The sequence below is a fragment of the Limanda limanda genome, chromosome 17 (genome assembly GCF_963576545.1).
Source record: "Limanda limanda chromosome 17, fLimLim1.1, whole genome shotgun sequence".
In the NCBI taxonomy this organism is placed as follows: Eukaryota; Metazoa; Chordata; class Actinopteri; order Pleuronectiformes; family Pleuronectidae; genus Limanda; species Limanda limanda.
In genome coordinates this window covers 20,127,642-20,152,121 of record NC_083652.1, presented here as the reverse complement: position 1 = coordinate 20,152,121, position 24,480 = coordinate 20,127,642, and the positions used below count along the sequence as shown (strand labels likewise).

Sequence of the window (24,480 nt, the reverse complement as noted above, 5' to 3'; positions counted from 1 at the left end):
TTTGATATTCAATCACTGCAAGTAATTACGAGAATGCGCCATAATGATCTTAATTAGGGGTTGACGGAGGCTGGTGGAGAGGACTCCTGCCCTGTGATTAATCTATTTGGGGTTAATTGGCCTAGAGTCCGTTTGCAGAGCACCCTGTCCGCCTGCAAACAGAGACAGCGGAGAGTTATTTTTCCTCGTGTAATTGCCATTCGTCACTGCTGCCACACGGATCCTGGGAGGACTGTTGCCCCCGGGTGCAGCGAGGAGACAGAGCCAGCATCCACACGGACATGTCACTGAGAGCGGGGGGGTAAGAGGGAGTGAGGGTAAATTTGGGTAGGTATGCACAGGGAATGATAAGATCCAGCAGGTGACAAGCCAGGACAAACTCCAGGATATGTAGTTTATACATAAACCAAATGAGGGCGGCTGTCAACCTGCACAGGTCGGCTCCAAGGACGGGAGAACGTGTAATTGGCACTGGAGCCCAACTGCCTTGGAAAGCAGTGTTGCCTGATGGGAAAGAGCAGAACTTAAATTGCCTTATTCCGATGCTGTTGGACAAATACTACACTGTATTTACCGTATGCAATATGAGACCTCAACTCTATGTTTTTATATTAACAATAGATGAGATTTTATTGTGCAGTATGAAACAACCCTGCAGCTCTGCTCGGCTCAGTACCCGGTTCGTTTCATTAGGACTCGGTGGAGACCAAAACAGAGCGACCCGTTTCGCACATAACAAGCACTTTGCTCATGCATGTCAGTGTTGTGCTTGTGTTGCTGCCTCCTAGTGACCAAAAGATGCGGTTTTACACCACCCAGAATTTTCACCAGGGCAGACTTCATAATTCAGTGGACTAATTTCCATACTCCTGACTTATCCAGTACCACATGAGTTGATTGAATTGGCTCAGAAGAAACAGGAGAGTTATTAAACAGATAGAAACGTCTCTGCAGTGATTGCCTTGTGATAGAGAGGCAGTGGACTAGTGGCAGAAACTTGGACTATGGGCAGAAAAGGTTTCTGGTTCGACTCCACGGAGAAACAACAAAAAGACGAACCTGGATTGATCTGTCCAAAAATCCAAGAGGATTCTCCCTACCCTGTCTAGTGCCCCTGAGCAAGGCACCTTACTCCCCCAACATCTGCTCCCCGGGCGCCGTACATGGCTGCTCACTGCTCTGTGTGTCCTGCACCAGATGGGTTAAAAGCAGAGGTTACATTTCCCTCCTTGCATGAGTGTGCTTGTGCATGTCTGTGCATGTGTTTGGGACAAATAAATGTATCTTAATCTTAATCTTCCTCTCTCCCTCTCTGCAGATATGGGACACCGCCGGACAGGAGCGCTTCCGCAGTGTCACTCACGCCTACTACCGGGACGCCAACGGTGAGACACACCCACTTATACACCAGAATACTCTTTTGTGAGTTACAAGTTAACGAGTTTTCACCTTCACCTCCAACCAGTTCAGAACACAGCAGCTCAGGCTTCTCTCTGGTCTTTAAAGGCAACTTCACATCCCCCCCGATCCCTGCTTCGCTCCATTGGCTCCCTGTCAGTTTTAGAATTGATTCTAAGATTTTACTGATCACTTTTAAAGCACGCCAGGGTCTGGCCCCGAGCTATATCCCAGAGTTATTGCCCCCCTCGTGTGCCTGGATGCAGCCTTAGAGCCTCAGGTGGAGCCCTGCTTGTTGTTCCAAAGTGGAGGTTAAAGCTAAAGGCGACCGTTCATTTGCCATCAGGGCCCCCCGGCTTTGGAACGGCCCACATGAGGAGTTAAGGCTCGCAGAGTCCGTGACTTCTTTTAAATCGCTTCTTAAATCCCATTTTTATGGACTTGCTTTCATGGGATGTTGTGTTTTCACTGGGTTTTTATTGTTTTCCTTTCACCTTTAGATGACCTCTTCTTAAAGTTTTCCTTTACTTTTCTTGCTTTGTTGTCAAAGGACTTTGTAAACTCTGTATTTAAAAATTATTATTATTATTATTATTTTTATCTAATGCATATCCACTAGATTGTACTGTTGGGGTGTGCGTGTGTATCCATCCACATTTCACTCCTCCTTTTGTGTGTATGAAGATATGGTGAAAATGTGTCTTATGTCATTTTGTATGCTTTGCTTTGCAGTAAATTATATTATTGTATAATTCACAGCCATGTTAGTTTCGCTGTAGGTGAGATTGTTTCTCTTCCGCTGTGCAATATTATCAGGCGATGAAGTTTTTCAACTCCTCTCCTGAGATGAGAAGACAACACCCTCAGGATTCATGGCACCATTTAATGATTTGTGATCAGTCATTCAGACGTGTGTTTGTGTGCGAGTCTGCATGTGTGTCTTTTTTTATGCCTCCGTGCAGATGGCACGTCCGTCTGTTTTATTTTTGTCAACACGATATCTCGGGAACACTTTGACTGAATTTCTTCAGATTTGATGCAAACGTTCAGTTGGACTCACGGCTGAACTGATTAGATTTTGGTGGTCAAAGGTCAATTGTCAAGGTCGTGGTGGCCTAAGAAATTCTTTTTTTGGGCTTGTGAACGTGTGGAATCCTTTCAAATTGGACACCAATGCTCATTGTTTATTCACAGATCAACTGATTATGTTCGGGCGTTCAAAGGACAAGTTCAAACTGTTTCAGATATTTGTGGGCTTCCTTAACATGATATATCAATTTGCCTTTAGTGAAATTCTTGTTTGGCCAGTTGCACACAAACTTTAACTGGGTCACGGTGACCTCATATGTCTGAGAAAGACAGAGGTTCATTTTGTAAACTGCTTGAATCAAATGTCCAAAAGCTGCTTTTAAGATATAAAAAACCGGGACCATTAAAAAACATAGTTTGTTCTGTTTGGTCATCTTTTACTTTTTGTCACTATCCTGGTGAGTTTAAAATTAGCAACACACATACGGTGTCAAGGATTGTGTGACATTGATCACGTCACCAGATGAAAATGCTTTTGAGAACCTTTAAAGAGCAGCACAGCTTTTTTATCCTGAGGGGGGAAATGTTGGCTCTTCTCTTTCCGGCTCTTGATATTCACACAGTGTCGCAGTGTGTGTTTGTCATTTTGTCACCTCATGCGTATTGGACAATGCATAACCTGGTTTGACTTTTAATCTCCAGGCAGTCGGGAAGTTTTATGCAAATTAAGCAGGAATAGGTATTGTGTGTGCGACTCTGTGACACATTACATGCGTGATTTAGAAAGTGTAAATGATCTGTGTCTCTGTGTTATCCTCATTATGCATGTTAGGGGTTGACAATCAGTCTGCAAGGATTAGAGCAGGATTTATCTGCGGCTGTCTCCTGAAGGTTGGGGACCTTGGAGGAGGTTTAAGAGTTTGTACCTCCTTCTGAAAATCACATTTCACATCTACGAAGTATAGACTTAAACTTTTACTTTTCCACTACAACAGTGAAGTAAAACACAGGGGTTCATCCTGTTGCTCTGTGTCTAGAACTATATCTATCAAGGGTGCATCATAAATATCTATATATAGAGATGTGACCTTTTTAAAATGATTATCATCTTATCACCACTCTGTTGCTGAGGTGAGAAAAGAATTAGATGAAAAACCCAAAAGGCCAAAATCTCTGAGAACACAAGTTTCAGTGTGTAAAGCCTATTGTTTTCCGTCTTTTGTTTCCCAGAAGTTTACTTATCATCTAGTAAGAGCAGTCGTTATCCTCTGTGACTTTATTCACCGTTCAGATCCGTCTTCATCGAAGTGTCTCTGTGCAGACGCCTCCTGCAAAAGCCCCTGATTGAATCCTATCTGAATCTTTAAATGCTTTGTGTGCCAGAGGATAACAAATATGAGCCAGTAAATCGTCGTTGATAATGGTTCTCATTATTCTTTACAATCTGAAAATGATGCGCCCGAGCTGTGATTAAAGGTCCACTAAGTAATCATTTTAATGTTCCGTCACACTTCATTTATAACGGAATCCCCACGATGTGATAAGGTCATCGATCAATTCCAATTAGAGTCGTCCTTGTGAGGTTTCTTGTAAACAAACATAAGTTCCATGGTCAACACTCATTTGGTTTTTACGGTCTTTCTCTCCGGCGCCTTTGTTGGCACGATGATGTTTCTTTTTAACAGCCGAGTCTGGCAACGCCTAAAGATTTCAAAAAATAAATGATGATCATTGAAGGAAGGAAGGAAGCTGCAGTGTTAAATGCCAAAAGCCACAAATCAAATTAGGGTCCCGAGAAGACTTAGATCAGCTGTGAGTTACTGTAAAAGTTTTATGTTTTTTTCTGTTGTATTTATGTGCCAAAAAAAATGAATATTTCAGGCTGACAGTGACGTTATGGTGCGATAAAGGATGTGGAGGTCGTTTAGTTTAGAGAGGACTGACAAAACTGCTTTAATGACCTTAAACTCTTTTACATGCAACTTTCAAACACACTCATGCATGGATGAGAGTTATTACAATTACTTTCTTGGGGGGGGGGTCAGGGCTGCAGTCTTGGTGTGGGATGTGGGGCTGTGAGATAGGAGAGGATTATTTGAGATATTGCTGGATTGTCTCAGTATCTGCTCTGTGGGAGAATAAGTGTGGATACCAGATCATCAGATATTTCCAGGCTTGTTTTTGTGTTAGAAATTTAAGATGCTTATCTTGATTCAAGCTTATTTGTGTATAGTGTGATAAAATGGGGGGTGCGTTAAGTACATAGGGAAAAGCACAAAGTAAATGTAAATTACAGGTTCACCCGCAGAGAGATTGCTGGATAAGAAAAACAATCTCCAACTGAACAAAAGCAATGTCCTGTTTGAAACAATTTGATCATGATTAAGTTCTCCTGATTCACATAAGCTATGATCGGCCTGTATAGTCGAGTCTTAGAAAGCATAATGTTTTGATCTATTAGCCCTGTAGCTATGTTTAGCCTTCATTATGCACAATCATGGGAAGAGTCATACAATCCAGGATGCATGAGGGAAATAACAAATTACAATGTCACTCAATTGAGCGCATACAGCCTTGGAGGAGCCTTGGAGGAGCGGAGCTATAAAACTGGAACCAGGGAACAAAAAATGTATTCAAAGGGTTTAAATTGTTTAGTTTTCTAAACTACTTCTGCCAAACTCTAACGGTCCCCTTACAATCAATCAAGCTGCACACGTTTATAGATACAGTATCAGTATGAGTCTCGGTCAAATTTAAATTTTCCATCAAGATCCATGAATTATTCCCTGAGAAATCATTGAAAATGTAAAAAACAAATGCTCTATCTTGCAATGATTAAGAAACCCTGTGTGAAGAACGTGTCCTTGGGCGAGATGAATTACAAATGGCTCCTGATTGCTGTGCTGGCATTGAATGAGTAAGAGCTTCAGAAAGAGGAAAGTGTGCATGAATGGGCGAATGTGACTTCTACTAAAGTTAAGTGCGCAGAGGGGACCATAGGACAAGAAAACGTGCAATATCAATAGAGTCCATTTACCGTTTAAATGAGCTGTTATGGGGAAAAAAAGAGACGCACAATTAAGTATTCATCACAAGTGTTTTCTCCAATTCCCACTGCTGTACCTCCATCTTTGTTGTGATCTCTTTCCTCTTCATGCTTGTCCTTGTTTTCACCTTCTAACGTGTCTGACCGATTAAACTTTTCCTCTTTTGTTGTCGCAACACTTTTTATTCCCGCTGCTGCTGCTCTTACTTTACCAATCAACTCTCTCTCCCTCCCGCAATCTCCGTTTATTCCCTTATCCAAATCTTGACTTCGCCGTTCCATTTGCCAGTAAGTCCTGTGTATCGTGAGACGTCTTGATTGCATCCATTGTTTCTACACCGTACACACGTTACAAATCGCTTATTTGGTTCAAGTTACGCATGAATCTGCGCATGCACACTCCCAACAAGCGATCCGGCAGCGGTGACGGGTTTCATGTGTCCTGACTTCAACCGTGGATTGATGAGAGGGAGCAGAAGAGTGAGAAGCAGCTCCAGGACAAGTGTAGCAGAGCTCGGCTTTATTACACAGCTGTCAGTCTGAATCATGCTCATCCCGACTGGGCCGCCTCTGTTTCAGCTGCACAGCCTCTCACTAACTCTTTAATACCTGCGCTGCCCCTCTCTCAGAAACAGAAGGACATGAGCTGAGGCATCTGTGCAGCTCAAGAGGTCCTTTCACTCTTTTAATCTTCGTTCTTGTTGTAAAATCCAACACCTACAAAATACACACCATTAAATACTACAGTATATTTAAATCTTTTGCACATCAGATTATCACATTGGCTATTTGAGCAAGTTAAATATATATAAATGTGGCGTTTTCCTTTAATTACTTGGATTTCCTTTAGTCACTTTTTCAGTATGTCGCATAATTTCAGGGTTTTTTAAATGTATTGTATGTTCCAGTATTTTTATTCTGTTCAACAAACATCAGTGATAAAAACAAGAGAAGTTTGAAGTCTATAAAAAAACGGCTATATGTTGAAGTTACCATAGTAACCAGAGAAGTTTGACACGACTATATTCCAATGTGCAAAAGGGAACTCGACCAATTTTACATTCATATGTTCATATGTTTTAGACTGTACATAAAGATGGACGCTGTATCTTGACTTTCTCTCGCTGTCTTTAAACTTTTCCCGGATACGAACGCTGCGATCTTTTGCTTTTGGAATCCGCAGCGATCTGTGGATGGAGCCTCCGTAGCAAGTCCCACCATTACACATTTTTGCTTTTATACCTTTTTTTGACGTTTACTTTGACTTTTTAGTTTGGTCCATGTCCCATCCACTAACATGGAGGAAGCAGGGTTTATTACTGATACTGCTGCCATCCACAAGAGGCTGATTGAGAAACTTGGGCTTCACTCGTTTTAACCTTTTTTGTTCATCCTTACATGCAGTCTTTGATAACAACTAGAGTAACACATCAGAATCATGAATCAAACTGTTGGTGATACAGTTGCATTATATGGTGTAGGAGCTTTTTATATGGAAGAAGTTGAACGATGATTTCTGTTCGCCTGCTGCATCTTCTTCCAAAGGGTTTCTGGTCAGACAATGATATATGGGAGCCATGCTAAATCGATGGGGTCTTTTTAAATATCTCTATCTCTGATTCCCATTTATAAAGCTGTGTATTTTTATTAAAAATGCAGGAGGCATGATGTTAGTCAAAGAGATTGAGTCTTAACTCCGGTCTGTCTGAATTCCAAAATGTCACACAGGACTGTAATTTTCAAATTAATCATCCCGGAGCTCGCAGCTAAATGAACTCTCGTGATTTAATCTGAAAGGAAATTGAGACATCAGTCAAAGATTAAGTTAAAGATTACGTTAAGCAGTTGCACACATTTCTATCCAGCAAACTGTTTTGCATTATAATGTGATTTATGGACAGGGATTTTCAAAGTGATGCTCTCTTCTCTGTTTCTTCCAGCTCTCCTTCTGTTGTATGACGTCACCAACAAGACATCCTTCGACAACATTCAGGTGGGCTGTTCTTTTGTTGGCTTGTCCTTTGTATAATTGTGGATCTGTATTCACAAAACTGCAGAGTTGCTTGAATGAGAAACCTCTGTTTGATTTGTGTGAGAGCAAACAACCTCCAGTTTCATTCTATCACTTCTTTTTCATATTTTTCCACAAAGTGACATTTTCCAGCTGTCATGCTCCACTTTGTAAATCAAAGTTGTTCATTAACATGTTGGCCCATCAGATTGATTTTATAGATTGAAGGCTGTGGTTGGATCACGACCGCACATGTTGTCACAGAAGCCTCAGCAGCATCTGCTATGTCATTCATTATTGATGCCTGAATGACTGGATGATGCAGCTTTGTTATACGTCTGCGTCTGTTTCATTATTTAACCCACATGTTGATTGAAACCAGTCCAACAGGCAGAGACTGTATCGAGGACCACAGGGGAAACTGGAGAGAACAAAAACATGATCAAATAGGAGCAGAGCTTAAAGAGATTTGGTGTGTGATGGCACAGGTTAGCCTTTAGTCCAAACTTTTTTTCTGTCCATTCATCATGGCAGACCCCATGGCTGCCATGTTTTTTTTTACAGTAGCCCAGACTGGACAAAGTAAACACTTTTTGAGTTTTAATGACAACTGAAGGCTTCCACAGGTTCTCGTTCATGTTTGGAAGGGAATGGGGTGAGGTGAGGGGTATTCAGCTGCAACATGCAACTTCACCACTAGATGTCACTAAATTCCTGACACTGAACCTTTAATAGGCATGTTTATGCAGGGTGAAGAGAAACCATCATGCAATGAACATGCTAAGTCAACACAGAGGGGTTTGAACCGCCCTGACCACTGAGCCACCGCGGCGCCATGTCCTGCTTGTTAGCACAGGCTGTGAAATGTTTGTGCTTTATGCTTTATGACCCCGGGAACAGGTAAAACTGATTAGAAGAAGAGGGAAGAGACTGCAGGAAGAATTGCCTGAGCGCTCATGCAAAGGAAACCATTTACTTTAGACCAGAGAATTGTATTACCTACACAGGCAGATGGGCTGGATACAGGACTTCATAAACTGAAGCTCAACATGAGAGATGTTGGTACAGAGACTGTGTTGAGAACCTTTAGTTGAAAATGAAAAAAAGGATTTTAGTCCTGCACAGCAGTTTCAAAATCAAAGCACAATCATATCCTGGCTGTCCAGACAAATTCCCTGAATTGACTTAGCTGAATAAAATAAAATAAAAATTAAATGCAAAACTGGAATTCCATGGATTGTTTTGTCAAAGATTACAAATCTACTTATAAAATAATTGTATTAAATCAAATGAATTGACTTTAAGTTAAACAAATTTGATTAATTTGCTTCTTACCAATTTAATTAATTGTTTGAAGTTGGTCCAACAACCTTCTTCTTTCTGCGTATAATAAGTTTGCCAGTAAGATGACACTAGAGTACCTATACATACTTTTCTGCATATAAATGAAGTTTAGTGGAAAATCTTTAACAAGCTATAAACAAAAACGGGCAACATCTTGAAGCATAAGGGGGGAAATCAACACGGATAGGAATTGAAAAAAACAGAGAAGTCAAACCTTGATTTCACGCCTCCATTCAGTCAAATTAACAATTCACATCTTAATCAAGAATGAATGAAGATGAATTTGTACTAAACTGAACAAACATCCCCGTCTTCCTTGAGGTTGGGAGAATACTTGTGGACAGCACCACTGGTTTGCTACCTGTATAAATTAGATAAGATTATAAAATGGCGTCTGTCTCCTCCGGTGCCATCCTTCATCGTTCCACAGCTGTCTGGGGGACGGAAGGTTGTGCCGGCTGGTGTCACTGTGTCATCATACCTTCTGTTTCCCACTGTGTAGTGAATGTACCCTGCACCAGACGGGGTGGCAGCTCTCAACTGCTTTAATTGATGCCGGTCATCAGATAAAATGTCTCTCTCCGGGCAGCAAAGGCGCTGTTAGGGGAAGGAGAGGTTAGTCGTAAGCAGCCTCTGCCAGAGAAATATGACGATCTACCCTGAGAGATCATTAAAGTGGGGAAAAGTGACTCTAGAGCTCCAGGTTTGAACAGCAGCTCAAGGAGAAAGGGAGGGGGGGGAGGATGAGCAGCAGCGGAGGAGACGGACGTGGATGGGTTTTGCAAGCAGAAAGGGAAGGGAGGATGAGTAATGTGCGGTCAGTCATCTTAAACGGATGTTTCCTAATGAGACGGTTCGGCTACAGACCTTTCAGCTTGTCTTATCTCTACTTGGTCCAATGCTTCAGCTTCTGTTTTTTAAGTCTTTTATTTTTGGACAACAGCCTCAATCTCAACTGGTTCACAGTCCTTCCATTGTCTCAGTGGTTGAGCTTTTCGCTGTTGGCAGTATATACGTGTTGCAGTAGGAATACCAGACAGTATAAACACCCTTAATTTGAGTGTGGAAAATGTCCTTAGGTCATCTGTGTATGCAGCTTGCTACGACTCATAGCTGAGTTTTGCTGTTGGGTTGGTTCTGTCCCTCAGGAGTGCTGTCAGCTGTCCGGCTCGAGGGCTTCACCTTTGACTCCCTGTAGTCACATGACTGGGTTGTGTACCACTCCCTCAACATTAGATCCTTTTTAAAAATGTCCAAACTGTTGCACAGTGGATATTTTCAGATTCAGCGCCCTGCTGTCGTGCACGCTGGCTCACAGTCCCACTGTCATCGCTTTCCGTGGCACTTATTAAAAAGATCAGTTACCTCTTGTGTTTTCATTGCTGTTTGTTTGACCTTTAGCAGAAACTACTGAACGGATTTTCTTGAAACTTGTTGGAAGGGTGTGGGGGGGCATATAGGCCAAGGAAGAATACATTAACTTTTGGATCTGGTTCGATTAAATCACATTCAGGAATTTATTTTCATTTTCTTTAACCTTTTTCCAACTTTTTTTGAATTTCTGAAGAACTTACTCATGGATCTCAATGGAAGAAATCAAGCATATTGAGGAGACTAATGAGTCTGTGCAATTTAGGACCGTTGATCATAGTTTGTCTGTCTGTAGGATTATGAAGAAACTACTGAACATATTTTATTTAAACTTGATGAAAGGGTTATGGGCCAAAAAGGTACACAACTTAAATTTCTACGCAGATCCGGTTAAAGACGCAATTCCAGGATCACTTTCTTTAACATCGGGAGATAAGTCAAGTCAAATGATCTAAAATTATAAATATCTGTTCACTAATAGACTTATATTAACCCTTCTTTCTGTTCTGTATTCTGTTCTGAGATCTTTTATTTCAGAATTGATGCCATTTCCCCACTGAGACTGTATAAGTTTATTATTTTAAATAGTTTTTAGTTTCTACCGTTTTATCCTTATCCTCCTTCCTTTATCACATCCACCTCCCTCCACCACCGCACTCACATCCACTCAGCGAGGAGATGAGCCTGTGGCACGAGCTACAGATGCCTGCTGGCCCACGGCTGCCTAACAAGCCCTGATTCATGTTAATGAACGCTAATGCTGATGAATGCCCCTCTGAAGAAGATGAAGAGGAATGAGAGAGGATCAGGGGAGAAATCCTTCTCCTCCTCTTCCGCCCTCAGACCTGTCTGCAGTGTGCCCTCGTCTCCCCGGCTCAGAGAGATTTCAGGCAAGCAGAGCATTAACGCCATCACAGCTGTCCATCACCCGGGGAGAGAGGCTTTCATTTAAGACGAGAGAGTCTCTGACATGATACATCTGAGACACCAGCTGCCTCCGCCTTGATAGGATGATTGTGTTTTAAGTGGTGTGACGATAAAAGTGTCATTTCTTGAATCCCGCATGTCACCATTATTATTTCAAGCTCCTTCCTGGGTCAGAGACTCAGAGAGTTATTGTGGGGTTTCGTGATCATCATCAATCTTTTGTTTGTGTAATCCACTGCAGCAGAAACACAGAAGCCATTTAGCGATGTGATGGATGTCTTCTTGTCAGAAGTCGTGTTTCAGGGGGACTAGAAGAGTCCATTTAGGCCTCTGCTGCAAATCATTTGTCTGGGTTACTGTGCAGAAGCAGCTTGGACTCCTGTGGCGCTGTCGTTAAGACCCAAGAATCGTTTTCTGGTGATGGTTATCGGGAACATTGTCCAATCAGAGATTCAGTGCTGCCTCTCTGTAAATTAACCTGCAGGTCCTGAGACACAGAGTTCAACAACGGGGGCAGATTTTGTTCCCGGACCTTGAAAAGTGATTTTCTTTTTTTGAGCTGCAAACCCCCATTATGCTCATGTCATCAACCTCGCTAACCGGCTGTTAGACGGACACAGCCATGGGGAAAGCAGATATAAACTAAATAAAAGGCGACCGCAATGAAACTTTAATAAAAAATTGGGAATTTCTCTGCGTTTTTGAACATTGTTGGAAACATTTTGGATAATATAAGAACAAAATTACACAAAATATATAACTTTAAGGAACAATTAGAAGATATATACACACAATGTTCACCAAGTAGTTGCATTAGGGTCTGTACAATATTTCCTGAGCTATTGTCCAGAAAGCAATGTTAAGGAAAGTGATAAAAAAACTGAATTCACTCCAAAATGTAACAGATTCTTTACTGGCCTATGTCCCATTCCACATCGGCTCATTGCTTTGTGTGTAATCCTGTTGACAAATACACAAACAGACACGGGTGAAAGCCTCATGTCCTTGGTGGAGACAATAAGCTTAATGACACTAAATTACTCAGTAGAACCGAAGGAAACTAGAGTCAGGTCATGACTTTCAGTCGGTTTGCTCTCTTTAAAATTACAATCATGTCAACGTTGTTCATGTAAAATAAAATAGCCGTGGCAGATCAGGAAAAAAATCTGATAACAAATCTTTTGTAACCATTTTAAAGGCAACGATAGTTGTAGCTGAAGCTGCACTATTGACCGCATGCCAAAATACAATCCCTCACAACATTAGAATTGATCAGCGCTCTGGCAGTGATCCATGTGAAGCAGCCTCATAAGACACCAACTCTGTTCAGATCAATAACTTGGATTGGATTATGTTCTGTGGTCGCCCACCAGTCCTGGCACATGGATCGTGTAGTGCACCGATGGTCAGGGTGAGCATGTGGCCGTGGTCGGTAAAAAACATATATATGTTAACTTTAACAAGTCAAACCTTTCTCTCACATCTATTCTTTCCCCACTCTTTACTTGAGCTGCACTTGCTTGCCTTGGCCAAGTGTTTCCTGCGAGATCCCACAGAGACGTGTAATGTGCCGCGGTTAGATGCACGTAGCAGAAAGAGAAGAATAAAGCTGTATCCGTGCGCCTTCATTCATCTCTCTGTCTATCCCCGGCGCACGGATCAGCTTCAAATAACCACCGACCACGCAGCTGTTACTTAAATGTCATGGCACCAGCGGGCCAGACGGTGATGAGAGAAACTGTCGGTAAATAATGCAAGAATATGAAATTCAAATACCATTCGTTATAATCAGCGGCGGCCCTGGCATTTTAGAAGTGACTCGTTTCACAAGTGATGTATGAAAACAACATTTCATGGATCATTCTGCACCACCACGTTCTGTTCAAGTTCTTGAGGGCATGGCGTGCAGCAGACCTCATCCATTAAACCTGTCACTCACACACCGCCTTTGATTTTCTCTCCCTCATGGAACATTATTAGCATGTCAGCTGGATCCCTTCACCGAATTTACGGCTTGTCCTGGACTTCTATGTGCAGCAGTGGAGCGGAGCTGTGCAGAGGAAAAGTGTCGGAGGAAAAGCAATTCACCTGTGTGTTCAGGCAGCTACTCTCTGTTCACGTCTCCATTAACTTTCATGTCAGCTGCAAAGTGGCAAAGGGGATGGGGTTCTTATCAGTGCACAAACATGCAGTCAAGCACAAGCAAGATTAATGAGGAAAGCCCCATAAATCACCTGCTTTTTGCTGTCGTTGGATCCGTTATCCAAAGGGCAGCGGGGGAGGAAGTGCAGAAAAGAAAACGTGTACTCAAGTAAAAGAAAAGTACCTCATTAACTTTTTCAGAGGTAAGGACTAGCTTTTAAATATACATAAAATATTAAAAGTAATGACTCAGTATAGCCTATTCCCTATGGCAGAGTCTCGGCACTGACGTCTTCTGATTTAAGTTTCTTCTTCTCCTCGTTGGAGGAGGCAGGGCTAATAGTACCTGCCTCCTCCAATGATCCTGATACGATTATTGAGAACTTAATAAGACTGATATTTGCTGATATTTGCAATAAAGTTGAAACGTACCTGAAAATAAATCTGTAAAGTAAGACGCACAGATAATGTTCAAGCTTACAGATACAGACGAAACAGAGCATGACTCCTGGAAATCTTACTACGACGTAAGTGGGCAGGCATGGTTGCATCATTTGAAACTGACATTTCTCTGGTTGTACATACGGGAGACATAAATGAGAAATTAGAAATATATTAACTTCAAACTTAAAAACAATATATGTAATTTTCCTCATTCTTTGTCCTTTTTCCATGTTTTTATCTCAGTTTTATAGCTTTTTAAAAAAGGATTGTCTTTCTTGTGGAGAAAATGAACAGTGTAGTTTGACTTTATAGTTTGTCCCATCTGCTAACACGGAGGAGGCAGGGTTTATGACCTATACTGCAGCTAGCCACCAAGAGGGAATCAAGAGGCTTTGCACCCCAATTTCTTATGAATTATTTAATGTGTAACATGTCAATATTTTAGCAAACGTGGATCATGTTCTGACTCGACATCAGTTTGTCAAAGTCAGTAAACTCCACACAGGACTTTAGGTGGTTTGAGCTTTTCAAAGAAATCACTTCTCTTGACACGACGACTGCACTTGACATATAGTGAAGCTCATTTAGGCCAAAGAAAAAGCCCATTTAAAGAGGACTTGTGTTTACCAGGGCTGACATGAGGACTGACAAGATATCAGCTTGATTGACAGGAAGGCACAGACCCCCCCCCCCCCCCCCCCCCGACACACGCAGAACACATCTCTGGAGACTGTTGACACGGATGTCACAGAGCATTTCATGATAATGAGGCGTGCAACCTCCGCATGCACATTTAGATGCCACGTTCATTTCCTTATCATGAGAAATGTACAACAGCAGCAACAGTTATTCCCCGGGAGCTTTGAGAGTTTTCACCTCCCTCCACATCTATATTTCTCATCAAAGTATATTGAAAACCATGAATTATTAATTTGGATATTCACACTTTCATTATTCATAGAAATAAAAATCAATTTACCAGGTGGAGATCCTGGCTCGCACTGCCAGGGTGTGTGAGCTGATTTCATTTACTCGCTGACCTGTCAACTTGCAGGTGATGCAGCACAGTGGGTGTTTTGCCTGTGCATACTTCACTGTCATAGTGCACTGTAGGTTATCCCAGTTTCATGCATAGACTGTATATTAAGATGGACGGTGCGTCTCCACTTCGTCCCACTATTCAGAAATTAAGCCAAAGATATTACGGAAAGAAAATCCCTTTTTTAGCTTTCAGCTCCTGTGTTTCTTTGGCCAAACTGAATCCCTGTATTGTATAGAAAAAAACAAGTTTACCTTGAGCCCAAGTAATGGAAAGAGTTTGGTGCTGCAGGTGCCGGGTTAATTCTGAGAACAGACCCTGGCACCTTAACCCACAGGTTTATTTAACATCACTCACAACTAGGGTTGCAAAATTCCGGGAATATTCAAAGTTGGAAACTTTCCATGGGAATTAACGGGAATATACAGGAATTAACGGGAATATACGGGAATTAACGAGAATAAACGGGAATATACGGGAATTAACGGGAATATACGGGAATTAACGGGAATAAACTGGAAATGTTGTGGGTAATTTATACTAACTGTATTTACCTTGTCATATACAGACATAAATATAAACATTTTGTTGTGTCATATGCTGATTTGAGCCCTGAGGAAACTTTGGGCACTTGACTATATGCTTCTGCATCGTTGTGTCATTCTTAACATAGGTCTTTGCACAGTATTTGCAAATGTACACAGCCTTTCCTTCTACATTGGATGGGGTGAAATGTCTCCACACATGAGATCGTGCACGTGGCATTGTTCTGTAGAATAAGATGAGAAAAAAGTTTGTAAAAAAAACACTAATGCAATGTCAGAGATATAAAAAGTTAGGCAAACAATTCCAATCGTCTGTAAACATATTTTACAATTGATGGATAAATGAATGGAAATAGGCTAGATGAACAGATGAACAATCCTCAATCAGCATGCTAATATATTTTCCCAGTAATATCATGGAAACTTACCTGACTAGTCCTGCACTCTACAGCAGGCCTCAATAGCCCTGCTGTAGAGTGAAGGATGCTGGGAATTATCTGTGCATGTGATGGAAGAATGCTCAGTGGAGGGTTGAAACTCAACGTGAAGCGTGTGCTGCATTCCATACATCTTTAAAATAGTGTTTTGAATGATGTTTTTATTGCTCAGCGTTTAATTTGCGTAGTTTTTTTTTTTTTCAAAATTCCCGGGCTAAACTTCTCATGGAAAGTTTCCGGAAATTTACCGGAAAGTTTCCGCCCCTTTGCAACCCTACTCACAACTAAGTAAACTTGTCACTGACACTGAGGTTAAGGTCAGGCCTTGTGCTCAGAAACAAATTGGACGAGAGCGCTGAGAGAAGTGATGGTTCCTCTCTGCACGTCTCACTCTCGTGCTCACTCTGTCTGCAGCTTTACAAAGAGCGTCAGTCATCCACACAGGTCTCGCTCCCGTGTCTTCTGCCAGATAGACCCGTCAGCTGCTCTTCTACAAACATAAAAGCCTTTTCCTCTTCCCTGTCAAAGGGAAAATCAGCTTACGATGCTGATGCTTTTAGTGTTGTTTTTATGATGTGAAGAGGTCGTTCACTGATCTTTCTTGGACTGGACGGACTGTGTATGTGTGCACCTATAAAAATCTGCTGATAGATAGAAACCTGGATAAACAAGATCCCACGAGTCTAAAAAATGCTGTTGCAAGTGTTGTATATTCGTTAGAGTAGATCAATTTGGTATGTGTTCAAAACATAATGACAGGCCTACGTTTGTGATGCCTGCCTTCTGGACTCTCGGACATTCTCAGGGAGTCCTCCAGGTGGTTACTTTAGAAGTTCTCTCCCTTTTTGAAATAATCCTTGACTTTGGGAATGACCTCTGACTAGCTAATGGACGGGTGTAGAAGGAATGTTCTTGACCAATGTGTCTTCACGTTCGGACACAAAAACATGTCCCTCTTTAGTCAGAAATCCCATGGGGGGACGGCATTTACCTGAAGTCATGGGCGGAACCAAACTCTCTATATATACTGTGTGTCCGACCCCTGGAAGTCAGACTTTCACTATTGGCTTGTGATGTCTCCGGGTATACCATGGTATCCGTCTGACCTGTGAAACTTCTGTGTAATAATCATTATTATACTTGTGAGTACTGGGTCCGCGGTCCTTTCCTTCATCATCAAACTTCTACAACCACTTGGCTGACCACAATATACTTCACAAGCTTTACAGAGCCTTTTTGGTTTTGAAATGATAAAATATATAGCATATGATTTCCCGCGCACCAGCTCGAATGTGTGAACCCACACAGCTGCGGGAGGATTCCTCTGCATCTGTTCTCTTCGTCTTCTCGTGTCAGACAGCGACGGTGTCACTCAGTTTAGCTCAGCTGCCTCGAGGAGCTTAAACCTCCTCTCAGGGGAGAAGCCCTACTTCCCCCCCCCCCGCGCTACTCCGGGTCGGCTCAGTCTGACTCTGCCGGCTGTCGGGAGCAGACGTCTCCACTCTGTCAGCTGCTGTAATACTCTGATCAAAGTCTGGCAAGAATAGCATCGTCACACCGTAGCAAATCTGCTTAGACGAAAGTGCAACAGAGGGAAAGTTGGAATCGGGTGGAAAAAGGCCCCGGGGCTCCGTGAGGAAAGTCATTATCCTATTCAGAGAAGTGTGAGTTTCAACAGGATGAAGAGCGATTCTGTGAAGAGGAAGGAGCATCATCATTTGTTGTTCATGCCCAGAACTTAGTGGGGTATTCAAAGACAAATGTATCTGAGGCAACAGAGAGATGGTTCACGTGTCCTCACAAGAGAGCTGCTCTCAGACTGGCACGAGATGACATGGAAAAAGGAAAAAGGTGAAGCCAAACTCGTAGAAGACACCAACGAAGATGATAAAGAGGGTTTGTGGTGATTAGAGTCGATGCTGGTGTCTATGTGCTGCAAACAAAACCACGTGATCTCCAGAGCGGAATGAATGCATTCTGTCCTGTCTCTGCCACGTGTGAAAGGCAAAACTGCAGAGACAAGTCCGGACTCAATTCTCCACAGATCCTCCGCAGGACACTTCTGCGAACATCTCAGTGAAGAAGCTATTTAGATTGTTTACTCGTGTCCTCTCACGCCAATTCTTCAGTGTGAAGATTGTTATTCCGAAATAGCAGCGTTTGTTGTGGTGTGATTTCCATTTTCTTTAGTCTTCACTTTGAATCTGTAAAGATATATATTTAGATGTATATATTTTATTTTCTATTTAAAATTTTTGATATTCTATTTCATTGTTATTCTATTGTATACTATTTCTATTTTTATTTTATTTTTTGGGGTTGAAATTACTGAGAATTGCTTAAAGAGAGCCTGTGACCCAAGTATTTCATTGACAGTGACTTCTTCATGTTATCTCTGTTCATTTGACAATAAAAATCTTGAATCTTGAATCTTGAATCTTGAACTGCTGTGACCTTCGTGTCAGATACTAATCCGTTTGAGAGGAGCTCCACCTGACACATGCATTCACATATCTAACTTTACTCATGAGGCAGTGCACCTAATCCTCAATTGTACATAATCAGCAAGGACAGTTTTAAAGGACACCTGCCGGCCTATCACAAACCAGCAAACCGCTCCGGCTGACCTGGCTCGTGCTGTGTTTGGAGCCGTGCCCTGTTTTTTCTTCTCAGCGACAACAAAGGGAGAAGGGATAGGAGGCAGCATCAGAAGTAGCCTCACATACCTCCGCCTGTGACAACTTGTCTCTGCAATGTCAGGATGTAGCCGCCAGCTGCTGTCTGCCCGGCTTTTATCTCCCTTCCTCTCTGATACAGATCCCTCGGTCTTTGTTTTTCACTGTCACTGTCTGTCTCTCCATCTTGCTGCCTCTCGGCACCCTCTCTGTCTCTGTCACATCTCTGCCTCCATCACATCCGTCTCTGTGCCGTCATATTGTCGTCTCGTACTTCTACAGCTGAGCAGGCAGTGTGAGTGTCAGCAGGATGTTTAGGCGCATAAGCTTTTTTGGGGATTTGATATTTTAGAGCAAGTAGCAACCAGTTATTTTCCATAGTTTCATATTTAGAGGGAGCTCGGCTGGGAGGTTTTATTAAACCTTTTAAACTGACATTTGAATTCATCAGAGAACAGAAAGTAAAGCTGCACTTTGAGATATAGGAATAGGGCGACTTGATTCGATTAGGAGCTTTGATTAGGCTAAAAGATGAAGCCCAGTTCCTACAGCCATGGCCACTGAGGATATTCATTATTTATCTGCTTGGTTAAACCTATAATATTCTTGAGATGGTTGGGAGGCCATGTCAGCCTTGACTGGGAGCTTGAGGTCACTATGCCCACCTACACCTGCAACCTGCACCCAATAGGATCATGATTTATTAAAATGAACCTCATGCTGTAGGGAAGAAGACTATTGAGTCGCCCTCTACTGGTCAGAATAGGGCTTCACGTGTCTACATCGCTTTTTGTATTCAGTGTATGATGCTACCTTTAGTGTCAAGGCAGACACATTACCTTACACTGACACTTATGGAAAAAGGAAAAGTGTAAAAAGCAACAGCAGTGTTTTTAATATTCTCAACATTTCAGCTCAGGGGAGATTTGTTGACTGATTTCCTGTGCAAGGGAAGAGTAGTTGAACAATTTCCTGTGTATCATAAAGAGCACATATGCTAATATTTCCGTCAGTGTCACCTCATACTAACAAAACTTTTCTTGAGAAAGATGCACACGATTTAATGAGAAGCCACAACAGCAGTCGGCCTCGCCAAGCAACATGTGAATGAAGGGAAACACTGTCGAAAGTTGAATTATGTATGAAGCAATTAGCCAAATGCAAAATGTTCTTCAGTAAAGTTTCAACCCCTCAGTCAGCACAAATGTTGAAGAGCAGCGGAGATGCAAATTCAAACGACCCGACTCGATCTGTTTCTTTCCAGTTTTCTCAGAATAGCAGAGGGTTGAGTCAGAACCTTTCTCCAAACGCTCCTCTACACTCGAGAGGTTGTGTTTTCATGTTGCTGTTTGTCTGTTTTTCTATCTATTAGCAGGATTTTGCACAAACTTCTGAGCCGGCTTTCTTGGTGGGTCTTGCTTGGTGGAAAACTAGGTGGAAAGGTGTAGATTTGGGATTGAGATTCTTATGAGAAAATATCTGTGAAAGGTTGAAATTGTAGTATATATGGTGATAAATCAGCCTGGGTTATATGTGCTGTCCGATTGCTCTTCTAGTTTCCTGAATAAATAAGTTCAGAGTTTGGATCTCTTGATCTTTTTGACCTCATTGACTCCGGATCACATCAAAACGCAAATGTGATTCAGAATTGATTTGAAGAGAATCGACATAGGCAGAGGGCAACAGAGGCATGTACAGGCAGGAGCGTTTTAAGGGATTTTGGCCTCTTTAACGAAACTTGAAAGAAACACATGATACTTTACTACATTTTTTTTGTATTAAGATTATGAATAATGCACATACTACTGTGCTACTGTGTACACATACATTATAGCAGAGTTGTAAAGTTGAAGTACAAACCTCCACCACCATCTCAGTCATATCATACACACATTAAAACGTTCTAGTCTTCAACCAAACCTCTAAAATTCATGAGATTCATCAGGGGGCTTGTAGGGGTTTTTCAAGATGTTGTCATTGTCATTAAATGGGAGAAAAATATGGTAGAAGGAAAAGCTGAAAAGAGTGAAAGTATAAAACCTAAGCTTTCATTATTCAGTCCTGCATGACCGTTAATTGTTACAGTGTTATTAAAAAGTTCTGAAAAGTTTGGTTTGGGAAAACCAAAGTCATTAGATTAAATTACATTAGAACCATGAGTGTGCTCATACATTTTATGTGACAATATATTAAATACCAAGACCAGAATGGCTCTCGACAGAGCTCATACCTCCAATAATCCCCTAAAATTCAATCAAGCTGCACCAAGTTTCATACACTCATAGATATCACTTCCATAAATATGCCAGAATTTCTTATAACAAATTATCCTCTGGGAAAATGGTGAAAATCTTGCAATGTTAAAGAAAGTGGGAGAAAAAAATCCTGGATCCGTCCCCTGATTAAGATCTGCCCTCAAAACTGAATGGGTTTGTTTGTTGATCATCCGTTCAGGAGTCTTCGTGTCATCCTGCTCACAAACAGACAAACATAACGTCCTTCGGAGGAGAAAAATAACTCCCACACACTTATCATTTCTCTCATGTGCAGGGCAGCAGTGTCAACACCATGCCTGTTTCATCTCCTGTTAATTAACGGGAGACTTTGGCTGGAGGTGACCCCCCCCCGGTGAGATCCTTTCACAAACACGGCGTCATCAGCAGCATTAATTAGAAAAAAAAAACGGGAAGCTGTCGGAGGGGGAATCGCCTCTTGAGCAGGAGCACTCTGGGAAAAAAAGGAGGATTGATGACCAGGAGTTCAGAAATCCAATGTGGAGTAGTTCAGTGTGGGTACAATTAACCTTTGCCGAGATGAGGATTATTAGTTCATCAGCAGGAGAAGCTGCAGGTGTCTGTCTGTGCTGATGGATCATTCATTCACAGTGGACGCCGGGTCAGGGGCTGTCAGAGTTCACACAGTCTGCGTCCCTGTGTCCAAACGGGACGGAGCTTTGATTAAACCCAATCCGATGGGTTTTCATTATAGTAACACTCTCACTCTATTTCTCTCTTGCTGTTAGTCCTTGTAGCGCTCTGTCCTTTCCTCTGTTATGTTCCTGTCTGCCCTTTTTTCTACCTTCTCTCATATTCATCTAAATGCTGCAGTCGCTCTCACTTTAATCCTCCTCTTTATTCCCGTCATTAGATTTAATGCTGCGTCTCGTCCTTGTCGAGTCCCAGACAAGCTTTTCTTTTCTTTTTCTTTTTGCTTTTCTAACAGCCACATGTCTTTTGTCTCTGTGCTGTCACCAGGCGTGGCTGACCGAGATCCATGAATATGCCCAACAGGACGTGGTGCTCATGCTGCTCGGAAACAAGGCAAGGAGTTATGGGAAATATTTGCGACTGTGGCAAGACACTATGATGATATACAAGGTTGAGTGACATGACAGCTCCTTATAAGTGAAGCTAAATCATCTCAATGTTAGTGGATGGGACATGGACCAAAACTTAAGTCAAAATAAATGTAAATTTAAGGTTATTATAAAACAATGTATGTTTCAGTGTAAATTTCTGCAGTGTATTTGGTTTTAGTGTGTTATTTGTTATTGTACGTGTGTTTGTGTTTTTTTGTTTGTGGGTCTACATCTGATGTCGTTCTATTTGATCTTCCTTCTCCACGTCTCTCCAGGCGGATGCCACTCACAACAGGGTGGTGAAGAGAGAAGACGGAGAGCGGCTTGCTAAGGTGAGGAAGTGAGAAGCTAGGCACCTACAGCCTCCGCACCCTGGTGGCCACAGCTAAGATAATCTGTAACCAAGCAGCATAGAGAATAAAAGAAAACGGCTTTGAATTACGGTGAAATCCAAGACCCTGTATTAGACCGTTTGGATTTCAGATTAGAAGATTGTGAATATTACAGAGCAGTTTGAATTATCTTGGTCGGTTTTCGTTTTCACTCGGGCTCCTTATCTCCGACTCTCCTGCTCTAAAGAAAGTGTATCGCCTGCAAACTAAAACGATGAGACAAAGAAACAACACACTCTTCAGATAGTGACAAATTTCAGCGACCAACACAACCACCACACACTGACAGAAGGATGAAAATGATATTCATTAATGTGTTAGACTGTTGCTACACAGCCCACAAAACAAACAGCAAACAGCTGAGTGATTGTCTTCAGAGGTGGGAGCAATAAAGTGCCAGTGAGTAACTAAAGGGAAAGAAAGAGCATCAGTTATCATCAGAGAGGCAAACAAAAAAAGACGAATCCCTTCAGAGCAGAATTTATTCGACATAAACAATTTCAGAGCTTGAACACTGAGCTGAGAAATTCTGATGGAATCTCTTGTTGTTTTTGTGTGATTTGTTTTTTGTTTTTGATGCAGAAACACCAACCTGTTATTATGAGTCACGTTTTCATATGTTTCTGTGAAGTTCTCCTGTAACTGTCACCGCTCTGACACTGCAGGAGTTTGGAGTTCCCTTCATGGAGACCAGCGCCAGGTCGGGTCTCAACGTGGAGCTGGCGTTCACTGCTGTGGCTCGGTGAGTATCATCCTGTTTGTTGGTCCAATCACAACATGTTTTGGAATTTAAATCCACTAAATATCAACCTAATGTAAATATAATAAAACCCCTATTTTATATGATTAGGAAACATTAAAAGCTAGAGTTACCAGCCTGCTGTTGAATGCCTCTGCAAACCAACGCTGTTTCAGGCAAACATTAAAAAAAATCTAGACTCATAATGTCTGCATGACCTTTGAACTTTGACATGAAATCCAACCAATTACATTGAGTCCAAGTGACAAATATAGCCAACATTTGAAGGAATTCACCTAAGAATTTATTTTAATATCTAATCAGTATTAAATTAAATTCCAACAATTTAATGTTGTACCAAAATGGATGAAAATTCACTAGACATGATCCCAGAAATGTGTGTTCACAATACCAACAACGTGTTTTGTGAAGCCACGGTGACTTTGACCTTCAACCACCAAAGTCTTGTTAGCTTTTACGTGAGTCCTAAAAACATTTGTGCGAAATTTGAAACGTTTCTGAGATATCACACTCAGCACACAAAATGTGTTTTTCGAGGTTTGACCTTTGACCACAAAATTCGTAAAGCAACCAACAGCTATTTGGAGTAATGGCCTCCTGAGTGGAGAATGACATCGCACTTCCTCTGTTCTTTCCCTGAAAACGTTTCATCAACTTTGTGGGTTGACGGCAGGTTTCTACGACAGCCTCTCTCCGTTGAAAGGATGTGCAGGTTGCACCTCAACCGCAAATCATCCAAACCCCCATCTAAATTCATCGAATGTCGCTTCTTTTTTTATTTATTTGTCGGCACCATGGTCTCAACGTGCACTGAATCTCAGAGAGGAGGAGCTGGACCACGATTGGCCTCCAAACTAGGTGTCAAAAAGTCCTGCGCTCATACATACACATAAAGTGATTCTCCTGCAGCAGAGGAATATGAAAACAGTCCTCTTGTCTCAAACTGTAGACACACATGATTCTGCACAGCTAAGGTCAAACCTGAGCATTTGTTTTGATTATGGTGGGGGGGGACTCTGGTTGTGTTTAGCCTCATCTCATCCTCTTCTTTTTGTCTCAGGGAGCTGAAGCACAGGTCCCTGAAGGATCCCAGTGAGAAGTTCAAGCTGCAGGAGTACGTCAACCAGGAGAAGAAGGGCACTGGGTGCTGCAGATCTTAAAGCCTGATGCACTCACTCTCTGGATATGTGTGTTGGTGTGTGTGTGTCTGTGTGTGTGTATCACTCATCTTCAAAAAGTGTGTGTTTATGCCTGACACGATCAGAGATGAGGAGTCAGCTCCAGCGAGGTATTAACCTGTTTGTCCTTCTGATCCTTTACTGTTAAACCTCTCAGTTCTCACAGCGTGGGTCTGTTGTCCTCTCCTCCTCCATCTCGTATGTCTGTCATTATCTTTGGACCCCCGGGGGTAGAATGTGACACGTTGCCAACATCTCTGCATCAACGTGTGTAGTGATTTTATTGTGAAGAGGATTAAAATAAACTATTGGCGGAGACAAGGAAAATGTATTTTTAAGCCTTTTTGTTTTTTTCTCGCATCCACTTCAAATTTCAGTTGATTT

General features: G+C 41.9%; 1 protein-coding gene across 1 annotated transcript in view; it reads left to right on the top strand.

Annotated features, from left to right (window-relative positions):
- The window catches only part of LOC133023459 (ras-related protein Rab-26-like), a 44,470-nt gene extending 20,392 nt beyond the window's left edge, over positions 1-24,078 (top strand). Inside the window, exons 4-9 of the mRNA XM_061090493.1 lie at positions 1,319-1,385; positions 7,414-7,466; positions 21,663-21,728; positions 22,042-22,098; positions 22,824-22,900; positions 23,979-24,078. Coding sequence (XP_060946476.1) covers positions 1,319-1,385; positions 7,414-7,466; positions 21,663-21,728; positions 22,042-22,098; positions 22,824-22,900; positions 23,979-24,078 — 420 coding nt within the window. The remainder of the gene's footprint in view (positions 1-1,318; positions 1,386-7,413; positions 7,467-21,662; positions 21,729-22,041; positions 22,099-22,823; positions 22,901-23,978) is intronic.
- Positions 24,079-24,480: the final 402 nt, after the last annotated feature.